Here is a 12,996-nt window from a genome sequence, read left to right as displayed (position 1 = left end):
AGGAAAGTAACCAGGGTCACACAAACATTCAGCAGAATTCCAAAACCATTGTGTAAAAGAGTGTGATTGGGTGTTTATCTCATGTTTATCTTTATATACTTGGGGTTTGTTTTGCTTTTTAATAAGTTTGGTTTAAACAACGACTTTGAGTTTTTCCTAAAGTAAAATGTAGCATCGTTTGATAAAGAAAAGTGAAGTTATACCTCTATCCCAATCCCCTGGTGCTAGGCCTCAGATTACATAATCACAGTGTCTGGGCTGGGCTCAGCCTTTTGTTCTTACACAGAGTACTTATTTAAAGGGTCTGCAATAAGTTTAACCATGTAAACTACATAGTTCATTTTTGCAGTTATGCCCATACCTCTAATACCTCTCAGTATTGTTAAAAGCTTAGGGACACATCACACCACTGTAGTATCACATACTTCTCAATACTGTGGTATAACAATTCCCCCTGAGCACTGTATTAACACATCATAGTACTCAACTGCACTGCTCATAGATTTCCTGCACTGTTCATCGTAGTGAAATCGTAGCACTCTGCTGCACTGCTCATAGTAGTGTAATGGTGGCGCTCTCCTGCACGGCTCATAGTAGTGTAATGGTGACACTCTCCTGCACTGCTCTTAGTAGTTTAATGGTGACGCTCTCCTGCACTGCTCCTAGTAGTGTAATGGTGACGCTCTCCTGCACTGCTCATATTAGTGTAATGGTGGCGCTCTCCTGCACTGCTCATATTAGTGTAACGGTGGCGCTCTCCTGCACTGCTCATAGTAGTGTAACGGTGGCGCTCTCCTGCACTGCTCATAGTAGTGTAACGGTGGCGCTCTCCTGCACTGCTCATAGTAGTGTAACGGTGGCGCTCTCCTGCACTGCTCATAGTAGTGTAACGGTGGCGCTCTCCTGCACTGCTCATAGTAGTGTAATGGTGGCGCTCTCTTGCACTGTTCATAGTAGTGTAATGGTGGCGCTCTCCTGTACTGCTCATAGTAGTGTAATGGTGGCGCTCTCCTGCACGGCTCATAGTAGTGTAATGGTGACACTCTCCTGCACTGCTCTTAGTAGTTTAATGGTGGCGCTCTCCTGCACTGCTCCTAGTAGTGTAATGGTGGCGCTCTCCTGCACTGCTCATAGTAGTGTAACGGTGGCGCTCTCCTGCACTGCTCATAGTAGTGTAACGGTGGCGCTCTCCTGCACTGCTCATAGTAGTGTAACGGTGGCGCTCTCCTGCACTGCTCATAGTAGTGTAACGGTGGCGCTCTCCTGCACTGCTCATAGTAGTGTAACGGTGCCGCTCTCCTGCACTGCTCATAGTAGTGTAACGGTGGCGCTCTCCTGCACTGCTCATAGTAGTGTAACGGTGGCGCTCTCCTGCACTGCTCATAGTAGTGTAACGGTGGCGCTCTCCTGCACTGCTCATAGTAGTGTAACGGTGGCGCTCTCCTGCACTGCTCATAGTAGTGTAACGGTGGCGCTCTCCTGCACTGCTCATAGTAGTGTAACGGTGGCGCTCTCCTGCACTGCTCATAGTAGTGTAACGGTGGCGCTCTCCTGCACTGCTCATAGTAGTGTAACGGTGGCGCTCTCCTGCACTGCTCATAGTAGTGTAACGGTGGCGCTCTCCTGCACTGCTCATAGTAGTGTAACGGTGGCGCTCTCCTGCACTGCTCATAGTAGTGTAACGGTGGCGCTCTCCTGCACTGCTCATAGTAGTGTAACGGTGGCGCTCTCCTGCACTGCTCATACGGGGGCTATTGAATGTTTGCAATGTGTGAGTGGAATTTTTTGCATTGATTTCCACAACAATTATTTTGGTGAAGTCCAGGTCATGCAGGATGTGTGACTGTATTCATTCCTGTACTGGACAATATGCACAGAGCTGTCCCAAGTATTTACATGATGACGGCTGCATATATGTTTTACTAACATGAGCCAAAAACTATTCCACTCTCATGTGATGAAATAGTCTATGGAAGTGGTCAGGATAGTTGAGGACTACAAAGGAGCCCTGGAGGGCAGACGGTTGGTCTTGTCCTTCACACACAATAATTATAAGATGTTTGTATTCCTATGTTAGTCCTATAAGGATGAACCTCTAATGCTGGGGTGGCCACCAGTCAGAGAGTAAGGGGGAAATCCATCGCTGGCGATGTCCGGCTGCGCACATTAACGACCAATACGGTACAGAATATCTGCTCATTTCCTCTTTGCAACCCTATGGGGCGCGAGTGAAAATGACCAGAGATACCAGAAAAATAAAATCTAGAACAGTAGAAGTGGGGGAGTAATAAATGGTCAACATGCCCCTCTGACCTATTCACATGCCTGTTACATACCTATCAGATCTCCCCACGTGCCAGGAAACCTAACCAAATACCCCTTGCAGGCCCATCAGACCTCGCACAGGCCCCTTATATGCCAACCGATCTCCCCACATGCCCCTTATATACCATCCGATCTCCCCACATGTCCATCAGATTTCTCCACTTGCCCTTTATATGCCAACCGATCTCCCCACATGTCCATCAACATCCCCACATGCTCCTTATATGCCATCCGATCTCCCCACATGTCCATCAGCATCCCCACATACCTCTTATATGCCATCCGATCTCCCCACATGCCCCTTATATGCCATCCGATCTCCCCACATGTACATCAGCATCCCCACATGCCCCTTATATGCCCTGCAGAGAAGAGACTAGAAAGTATTGTACATTTGTATTGTGATGGAAAACCCCTTTGAGCATTTATAAAAAATTTGTGTGGTGAGTGGAGGTTTTATGCAGAACCAAAAATACATTTACACCATTATTAAAAAATAAATAAAATAAAAGGGACAATTTCTGACATACTTGTCTTTTCTCCAGTATGTTACGGTTTGTGACTTGTTCATTGGTATTGTCTCATGTTCACCGCTTGATCAATAAAGTTTAAAAAATATTGTTGTTTAAAATAAATAATATATATAAAGCGGTTTAAGCCCCAGTGCCCAGGATTTATACAGCATCAGTATATACATCGCCACCTGCAGATAAACCCTTGTAAGCATTGCTGTAGGACTGGTAACCTGAGATATCACACATTGAGTGTAATTGGGCCTGTATGTTTTAGGGAGTGTCTGGGAGATGCCCATGAACCCTGTGACTGCCAAACGTGGAAAAATTGGCTTCAGAAGGTGTCAGAAATGAAGCCGGAAGAGCGTAAGTACCCTGTAAACCGATACGGTCATTGGGCACAACAGCGGAATTACCAGATCTGCAGCCAGTTTGCCAAGTGAGGCAGAATCCGGTTGGGTAGGCCAAATACACGTACCTCAACTGACCCATGTTTCCCGTCGGCCTACGACTGCGTGGACCTGTGTGTTCAAGTCATTGGTTCTTAAGTAATTAAATTTGGTACCAGTAGATTGACACAAAATGAATTATTTCATTGAAATTGACTCTCTAATCATCTGGTGCTGATATATCCTCTTTGTTAGCAGCTTGTTACTAAGCAAGTTGTAGCTGTATCTGACTAGGGTCAGAGCACTGATTTATATTCAGTTTTAAAAACTGGGGGCCCATGTTCAAGCATTAGACTGCTAGCAGCAGCACAGAGTGTTTCAGCTCAGTCGGCTTCTGCATATCTACAGGTAGCTAAAATGAAAGTGGGTGGGGCTCAGCTTAGATTAACAAGAAGTAGTTATTGCAGGCTCTTGTCACACTACTGTTTGAGAGTTGTGGTTCCGAATACACCTCTACATTTAAACAAAGGTCATACCCCCAAGTTGTTCAAAATAATGCTTCTCTTATATAGCAATTAGCACATTTAAACCATATGATCTTATACACCAAACACGTTGAACTTTAAAAACATAATTTTATGAATGAAAATATTAGGACTTATTTTTAGTATTCCCAGGACATTCATGGAATATTCTCTGTTAGAATGACCCTTGACCTGCTTATGTCACTAGCCCTGACGGTGATGTCACAGTACTGAGCACGTGCAGTAAGGCTGTTCTACTAGCCCAGTTGTAATGTACTTCATGTGACCACAACCATCTACATCATGGGTTTAGGATGCTGTCCTGAGACTCTTTAAATACAATGATAATATTATGCAAATTTAAGAGTTTGTGGTGAACCAATTAAGCAAAACGAAGCGGTTCCATTATATGTGCGGCTAACGGCTTTACTCTGTAATGATTTCTAGTTGTCGGAGTGAGTGAGGCTTTCGAGGACGCTGCTAATTGCCTGTGGTTATTAACAAACTCTAAACCGTGCGCCAACTGCAAGTCTCCTATCCAGAAGAACGAGGGCTGTAACCATATGCAGTGTGCCAAGGTAAGAGAGACCGTTTAACGCCGGCTATAGGTGCCGCTATGGGAGCGTAACTGCCACCCTCTTATTCTGGCATGTCATACACCCTCTACTGCTGCTGTTACACCATTCTATGCCTGGACTACAACGTAGGACATTTATATATCAGAGTATACATACGTGTAATAATGACATAGAAAGGGCATGATATACATTCTCATCAGGAGCAGATCATATTCAATGTTTAGTTTTAAATAATGCTGTTTAGAATTTGGTAATAACGTTTTCCTTTGTCACAGTGCAAGTACGATTTCTGCTGGATCTGCCTGGAAGAGTGGAAGAAACACAGTTCTTCCACCGGGGGCTATTACCGCTGCACGCGCTACGAGGTCATTAATCAGGTGGAGGAGCAGTCAAAAGAAATGACGGTTGAGGTGAGAGCCGGGTGCTACAGTTACAGCCTTGTTTCTTGATCCTGCATCAGAGATCTGGCCGTATTACATGGACATTGTACTGAATTATATTTATGTGGAGTTCTTGCTGTATAAAGTGGGGATTCTCATGTCTGAGAGATGTTTTGTTTGACTTATTGCATAGAAAGTACAGTCGAGTGTCCTGCATTTGGCCATTAAGTCATTGATTGCAAGTGTCACCATGATCCCTAACGTTACCGGATATAGGCCTTCACCAGACGTTGTCATTGGACAGAGATCCACTGGATCAAGGATCAGAGAGCTTTGTGCTGCAAAATGCACATATCTCTATGGGTTGTGGGTGTGTAGTGAATACAGCATCTCATTGGACAAGACCGTCCAATCAAATGCTGCGTTTAATGCACACCTCCCGCTCCCAGTTGTAGCTGGTTAAATGTCTAGGAGGGCCCCAGTGCTGACCGCTCCCCTCCTGTGGTATGACGAGGTCCGATGACTCATTGGGTACAAGTAGGATGCCGGGGGATAGTCATATTTTTCTCTTTGGGTGCTTGTTATAAAAGAATCTCTGACTTTTAACTGATGAGTGATCCTCAGCTTCGTTGTGATAAAAGGAACGTTAGACCTGCGCCAACATCCACACTCTCAATCATAGATTCAATAGTAGATCCAGTGGGCAATGCAGGTTGGAGGCCCCCTTTAACTTCTCCTTACTGCAAGGTAGATATAAAATAATCTATGTATTTGTCTCTGTAGACATGAGGGATGCTCAGTGTAAATGTCCCTGTCTTGTAGCTGCTGTGTAACCCTCAGCGCCAGTCTTTCATACACGAAGAGAACACGTATTTCACGTTCCCTGGAGTTTGTCATTGTGCTGCTCAGGAAATAGCTTTTAGTTTGAATTTCAAAAGCTACTTGGCATATTTTAAATGCCGATGCCAACAATGAACGTGGACCAGTAGCAATTACTTGCATGACTGCTCTGCCCTTTTCTGCGTGTTCAAATTCCATCTCCGAGTCAAACTGGTAATCTGGCGCGTTACGGTCGCCGGTCTATTGTCTGCCGCACTACAAGCCTCCACTAGATTGTCTCTTTTATTTGCCGAATGTGTAATGAGAACTCTAGACGGGCCGTGCGTCTTGTGTACACAGGGAAGTTATGGGAAAAGATATAGGCTTTAAGCTTCCTGATTCAGCCCAGAGCTTTCCTTCCAGCTACAAAGACCATCCCCAACCCAACGAACCCACAATGAGATGAAAATAGACTGCTTGGAACAAAGAAAGCATGGTTTAAAAACACCTCTCCAAACTTTTTACGAGTAAAATAAGAGTACAAGCACTACATTACCCCAATTGTAAAGCGCTACGGAATTTGCTGGCGCTATATAAATAAATGTTGATGATGATGATACATAAGCCTAAGCCAATGACATAATTTTCTGCGATAATTTAGCCACTAGGTGGCAGTAGTCTTTAACGTAGAGGTAGGCAACCTATGGCACTCCATTTGTTGCAGAACTACAAATCCCAGCGTGCTGATAGTATACAGCATTCACTCTCGTATGTGTTTTATTGTTCCTGAAGATGTCAGTGACTAATAATTCTCATGTGCACTGCCACCTGCTGGTATGAGGAGGTATTACTGATCATTAACCTTTTGAGAGCTATGACCATTCCCACCCCTGTTTAGAGATTTGGAGGTTACCTCTCCCCTTACACCCTCACCAGAGTGGTCAGCACTGAAGAAGACTAACCAGGTCATTTAAATTTGCTGGTGCAGGAAGTGTGTGGTGAGTACAGCACCTAATAGAAGCGACAGTCACCCAACCGGGGCTTTATTCAGTGAACACCTCCGTCCATAACCCCTTCAATGACCGACTGTCTTAGATGTTTCTTTTCACTGTCTGCGCTCCCTGCTCTGCAACAGCGCTCTCTGGTGGTTCTTGTCAGGTAGTGGAGGTGTCTAAGGTTAACAGCTTGTCATTTTCTTAAATGTCATGTTTCGTGTACTTTAATGAAGATTGCTTAAAGAGAGAAATACAATGACAGATTTCCTCCTCTTGTTATGTTTCAGGCAGAGAAAAAACACAAACGGTTCCAGGAATTGGACAGATTTATGCATTATTATACCAGATTTAAGAACCATGAACACAGCTACCAGGTACCACGTAATGCAGTTCATGTGTTACTTCATTGTCTGTGGAAATAGTTTTCCCCATCATGGCTCTGTTTGAGGTGGTATTACCTTTTAAAGAGCACCTGTCACTGACCATTTTGTGGGCTGAACCAACGGTCACGTGAATGAAGCCTATCGATTCACTAGAGACCAGTGTCTCATGTATATCTCTCGTAACCCACTGCAGCCCATCAGACATGCGTTGTAATTTGTCTCCTAATCACAGCATAGAGAGCTATTTATGTGTCAATTACTTGCAATGCTGCTTTTACCTTCAATCAGGTGTCACAATCAAGTGCTCTGCAAGTGATGTCATTTCTACCATATTTAAAACAACCAATCCCAAGACTTGATTGATGATAGAAGGACTACAGGACTGGTGATTGGTTTCTCTAAATTCCTGGCTGCAGACAGAGGAACCAATCAAGATGCAGGAGAGGCTGACCGTAGTGCGGAATAAGAGCAGCGTTTCTTTAGGAAATATGGAATACTTTTTGAGTTTAGGACTCCTGAACACAGAGGAGGAAGGGGATACACATGAGGAAGTATTTGACACTGACACACTATGGGGAGGCTGAACGGGAGACCTAGACACAAACGCTTTGGCAGGCACATATAGGGAAGTCCAGGACACGGAACGTGGAGACGTCACACTGGGTCAGCACGTAGAAGAGATTAGCAGATACATATGCGTATGCATGCATGTTAATATGTTCCTGTGCATGTATGTATGGTTCTATCTATCAGTATGTATTTCCAAAGCAATCGGCCAGAGGTTCTTAAATACTTTGTCTCTTGTCTCCTCTCTTTGCAGTTGGAGCAACGTCTTATAAAAACCGCCAAAGAAAAGATGGAGCAGCTGAGCCGAGCTCTTAGTGAAAGTAAGATCTGCCGCTAATGGGTGGAAACCTGAAACACTGCCAGGACTCTCATTGTTACAAATAACTGCTGCTTCTTCTGTTGTTTATCTGATTGAAATCTATTTCTAATTATTTTTCCTTTGCTACTTTTCCAGCCATCTCCTCTGATTTCCCAGAGGTCCGAAGAGTATTTCTGTAGAACCTTTTATTTGTACCATTATATGAATGGGAAATGAATAACCTTGGAGTGGGGGGAGTTGGTTGTTGGATATTGGAGATGTTGAGCTGTGTGGAGAACATGGAAATTGTCATTTATTTATTGTTACAGGACAGATGAAAATATAGGACATAACCTTTCTATCCCAGTATCCTCTAGGGGGGAATTTGCCACTTGCACAGAATTCGTGTCTTATTGTGTCATCATTCAGACAGTGTCACCTCTTAGTCTCTCAAAGACTTTCCCCGTCTTGGGGAGATTCAGCATTTGTTACATTAGTGTCCTGGGGCACAGGCAGTTTCTGACGGTATATTCGTTGGGGATCGCAAGTGTTTACGGAACTTCAGAAACCGTTTATCTTTCAAGAGTTCCACGGCAGCTGATTCGGCGTCTCAGGCAATATAAAATATGCAATTATATAAAATTGTCTCTATCATATTTGGCACCAGGTCTTGCAGTCTATTTGTGATTATTGTTTTGTTTACCTAATTAGTTTCTTGGGTTGTTTTTTTTTGTTTTTGATTTGTTTTAAATGCATTTTATAGAAACATAGTCAAGAGCCAAACTGAACGTTATATTGCAGTAAATTGCCATAGGATAAGATAATTACCTAGTAACACAGCATTGCCCTAATTTAATGATCCCCATTGCTAGTAGGGGTAATAATACAATGTATTACCACTACAACTTGCCTGGTTGATGCATTGTGCCGGTATCCAATATTGAAATAAATTATCCTGTACAAATGAGACATTGAGTTTTCAAAGAAATTGGACATCCAATAAATACCTTTGATGCCAACAGAACAGCCTCAAATTCTGAGTATCAGAGAGGACTTTTGTCTTTGAAATGTTTTAATATTTCATGTGGAATAATCATTTGTGTATTATGTTTATTGCATGGGTCAAATATAGTAATATAGTATTCCAATAGCTGCATAAATGTAAGACAGATTGTATGACCTGTAATGTGTGACAAGCTGTTCCCCTCACAGGCATTAGATGAGCCAAGACCCCACCTACTCATTTGCTGATTGGTCACGAATGCTGTGGCTAAAGGGAAGCTCCACCCCCAGAGAATTCCGTTAGACAGGCAGATTGTTGCGGTGTAGATAAAATTATATGCAACGCTCACAGACCTGTCCTTATCTAAGGGTAGCAAAATAAAGAGATCTGATTGGACAATACAATTCTCTGAATGTAGAGACCCATTTTAATCACGGTATATTACCATTAGCTTTGTTTATATCAGAATTGCACTAAGGAAGTAAGAATGCTACAAGTACAACCCCTTCCCCAATGTGCTGATTAGAAACCTCATGTCTGGTGCTGAAATACCACATATTTAGCTTCATCATGAAAAGGGGTCTGGTCATAGAGGTGTTAACCACCTTCAGTGATGAAAGGGTTCAACTGTAGTGCAGAGCCATGAAGAAGATTATGATCATCATCAGTTAATTATGTAGCGCCACTAATTCCGCAGCGCTGTACAGAGAACTCACTCGCATCAATCCCTGCCCCATTGGAGCTTACAGTCTAAATTCCCTAACATACAGAGACAGACAGACAGACTAGGGTCAATTTGATAGCAGCCAATTAATCTACTAGTATGTGTTTAGACTGTGGGAGGAAACCCACGCAAACACTGGGAGAACATACAAACTGTCAGATGCACAGTGTCCTACCTGTTGTGTACAGACCGTGAAGGCTATCCTTTACATTGCTGCTATGATGTTACTGGTTCCGAGTGAATCGATTTGTTTGTTTATGTGCTTTAATTGCATTTGGTACGTTTCTTGTCGTATTTTTCACTTCTCGGCGGCTCAGGGGTTAACACTTGTGCCTCACAGCACTGGGGTCATGAGTTCGATTCCCGACCATGGCCTTATCTATGTGGAGTTTGTATGTTCTCCCCATGTTTGCGTGGGTTTCCTCTGCGTGCTCCGGTTTCCTCTCACAATCCGAAAACATACTGGTAGGTTAATTGGCTGCTATTAAATTGACCCTAGTCTCTCTCTGCCTGTGTATGTGTGTTAGGCAATTTAGACTATACGCTCTAGTGGGGCAGGGACAGATGTGAGTTCGCTGTACAATGCTGCGGAATTAGTGGCGCTATATAAATAGCTGATGGTGATGATTGCGTTTTTCCTTCTATAAGAATACCTGTAATAAGACTGGCAGCATGGAATTGTAGCTGTGCTGTGTTATACAACCACAGTATCTCGTACCGTTTCTAACAAACGTCTGCACTTAGCAGTTCAGATAATTAAGTGATCCCAAATATTTCAGGAATTGACCACACTAAGTTTTTCTCAGTAGTGCATAAGAATGCTGTTAGACATTAATAGTCTAGACCAGGGTGCTATAACCGCCCAGCATAGTGTGACGTACTGAATGGTCGGTATGAATTATTTTACAGCAGAGGGTGGCTGCCCAGACACCACGTTTATCGAAGACGCTGTACAAGAGCTTCTGAAGACCAGACGCATCCTCAAGTGCTCTTATCCCTACGGCTTCTTCCTGGAACCCAAAAGCACAAAAAAGGAAATATTCGAACTCATGCAGGTGCATAAGGGAACTGAATTCTGTCTCATTGCAAACAGTTTACACTTAAATCAACTTCATTAATAATTGGTGCTTTTATTTGTTTTTGTTCTTTTAAATAATTCCCAGATTTTGTGTAGAGCTAAAGATATTTAAATTGTTTGATTGTAAACCGTTTCCTCATTCTCCTTTTCTGAAGCTCCTCCCTAGAGTCAGTGGCACTCTATGCTAATTATGAGAGGGAGGAGCCAGATTCCGAATTTATTTCTTAATGTCTTACTGTGGCTTTAGGAAAAGGATAAAAATATATTTTGGGTTTCTAACACAGAGACAAATCCTTATTTATTATTTAGTGACAGAAATGTGTATTTGTGCTGAGATTATGGATGTTTTTACGGAGTCTGTATTAACAGCTGCTGTTAACATTTGGATGAAGACTCGCACAATCCTGTATTCATAGACACACCCACTGGGACAGACAGAGCAACTCCCATAACGCACTGTTTCCTGTACTACAACATACTACAACACATTATAATATACAGGGGGGATACTATTAAGAGTTTAGGACACCTTTTGGGGGTAAGTTTATATAGAGAAGAGGCCTAAAGGAACAATAGATTGAAATTTGGTTATTACAAAATGGGGACGTTCCCTCTATAGAAGGACAGTTCTGAGGTGTCTTTTGCTGCCGTCCCATAATTCTTTGCCAGACTAATGGTCCCTATTTCTATATTGGAGACTGTACAGAGAGCATACTTCTCAAACTCCATTTTGTTTGACCCCCTCCCCCACAGACTGACCTAGAAATGGTGACTGAAGATCTGGCCCAGAAGGTGAACAGACCTTACTTACGTACCCCCCGCCACAAGATCATCCGGGCAGCGTGTCTCGTGCAGCAGAAGCGCCAGGAGTTCCTGGCATCGGTGGCACGAGGAGTAGCTCCCGCTGACTCCCCGGAAACTACCAGGCGCAGGTAATAGGCTATTTAGTAACATCGTACAAGTAGCATAAATGTGCTGTAACCCATAGCAACCAGTGAAATCATGGCATTTAGGCAGTCTAATGTAGACTATGAGAGTGATTGTCTGATTGCTATAGGTTACATCACATGTCCCATGATCCTTTGTTTTCCAACCTGAATTATAAGTCTGTCATTTTATTTATTTTTTATTTGTTCCAAACAATTGTTGGTGTTTGCCATATGCGTGTGCTCCTATCAGTGTTACGTCACTTTATTAGTGTGTGACTACCAGTCACTGCACCTCTTATGTATACACCATGAAGGAAGCCATTTTGTTGACTGAACCAATATTCATCAAAATGCAGCCGAACTTTAGAAACCAGTAACTGAGACACTTAATGACCAAATATTAGAGGTGCTGGTTCCTATTGATTTGTTATTTCAACCTTTAATATGACCGTCTCCAGTGTGTGTAAGGTGTCTGACGCTTCAGTCACCGGCTCCCGTGCATTCTCCTATTTATTGATTTGGCTCACAAAATGGCTGCCGACACTGTATAGGCAATGTGTAATATTTATAGGGTTTTGTTTTGGGTTTTTTGTAGCCACCTTTACTGTGAGAATATAATAAACATTAAAAGCTCTGGTAATATCTAGTAACGTGCGATTTCTTCAGTCAAACATTTACTATAAGTAGAGTATTTACAACACTTTATATAAACAGTAATAAAAAAATGTAAGTTATAATTTCCCCTTATGGGAGATGCACAAACACAATATTTCACAATATTAACCTTTTATATGTGTAGTACTGAGGTGTAATGGTCTCATTCTGCGCATCACCTGGTGTGTCCTGATCTCTCATTTTATGTCACACATGAATTACTCCATGAAGGAGTCTAAATATATCTCCGCCAGTCATGTGTATCTCAGCAGTGACTAATCATCCAGTACACCTTGTTATACAGGGGCACTAGGAGAGATCAGCGATGTCCGCTCTACTAATAGGGTTAAATAGGGGACAATGGTATGACTAGTATCAGGAGGGACATGAAAATATTCTGGAAGCAGCAAACGGGTCCCCGGAGAACACAGTGAGACTGTAACAATGGACCTTACGGGGAAATATTACATCATAAGGGGCAAATCCTGCTCATTACTTTGCTGGAATGTTTTTTTTTTCTGTATAACAGGAGTCTTTGTCTATTACAGCTTTGCTGGTGGAACGTGGGATTGGGAGTATTTAGGGTTTGGTTCTCCAGAGGTAAGAAGTGATTTATACCCCCTTCCCCCCAAGTTTGTACATCCCACCCAATCTGTATTATGCCAATATTATATAATAACATCTTATCGATAATTAATAGGTGTCTGTAGACACTACTACATAGCGGGTGTGTGTATACAGTCAGCCGTTATATAATATAGTACATTATCATTACTGGGTGTCTATAACACTGCACCGTTACTTACTGGATGGTTATATGACACAATCATTACTCTGT

The 12,996-nt window shown here is 42.7% G+C and overlaps 1 protein-coding gene across 3 annotated transcripts in view; it reads left to right on the top strand.

The window, feature by feature from the left end:
* Positions 1-12,996, top strand: part of ANKIB1 (ankyrin repeat and IBR domain containing 1) — a 110,618-nt gene that overhangs the window by 88,603 nt on the left and 9,019 nt on the right. For all 3 annotated transcript variants that reach the window (XM_075211823.1, XM_075211821.1, XM_075211822.1), the window contains exons 10-17: positions 3,115-3,203; positions 4,198-4,328; positions 4,604-4,738; positions 6,810-6,896; positions 7,726-7,792; positions 10,407-10,552; positions 11,329-11,507; positions 12,707-12,758. In XM_075211823.1, the coding sequence (XP_075067924.1) occupies positions 3,115-3,203; positions 4,198-4,328; positions 4,604-4,738; positions 6,810-6,896; positions 7,726-7,792; positions 10,407-10,552; positions 11,329-11,507; positions 12,707-12,758 (886 nt within the window). The remainder of the gene's footprint in view (positions 1-3,114; positions 3,204-4,197; positions 4,329-4,603; positions 4,739-6,809; positions 6,897-7,725; positions 7,793-10,406; positions 10,553-11,328; positions 11,508-12,706; positions 12,759-12,996) is intronic.

Source organism: Mixophyes fleayi, chromosome 5 (genome assembly GCF_038048845.1).
Source record: "Mixophyes fleayi isolate aMixFle1 chromosome 5, aMixFle1.hap1, whole genome shotgun sequence".
Classification (NCBI taxonomy): Eukaryota; Metazoa; Chordata; class Amphibia; order Anura; family Limnodynastidae; genus Mixophyes; species Mixophyes fleayi.
Note: the sequence above shows the minus strand (reverse complement) of the source record. Positions and strands in the feature narration are given on the sequence as shown.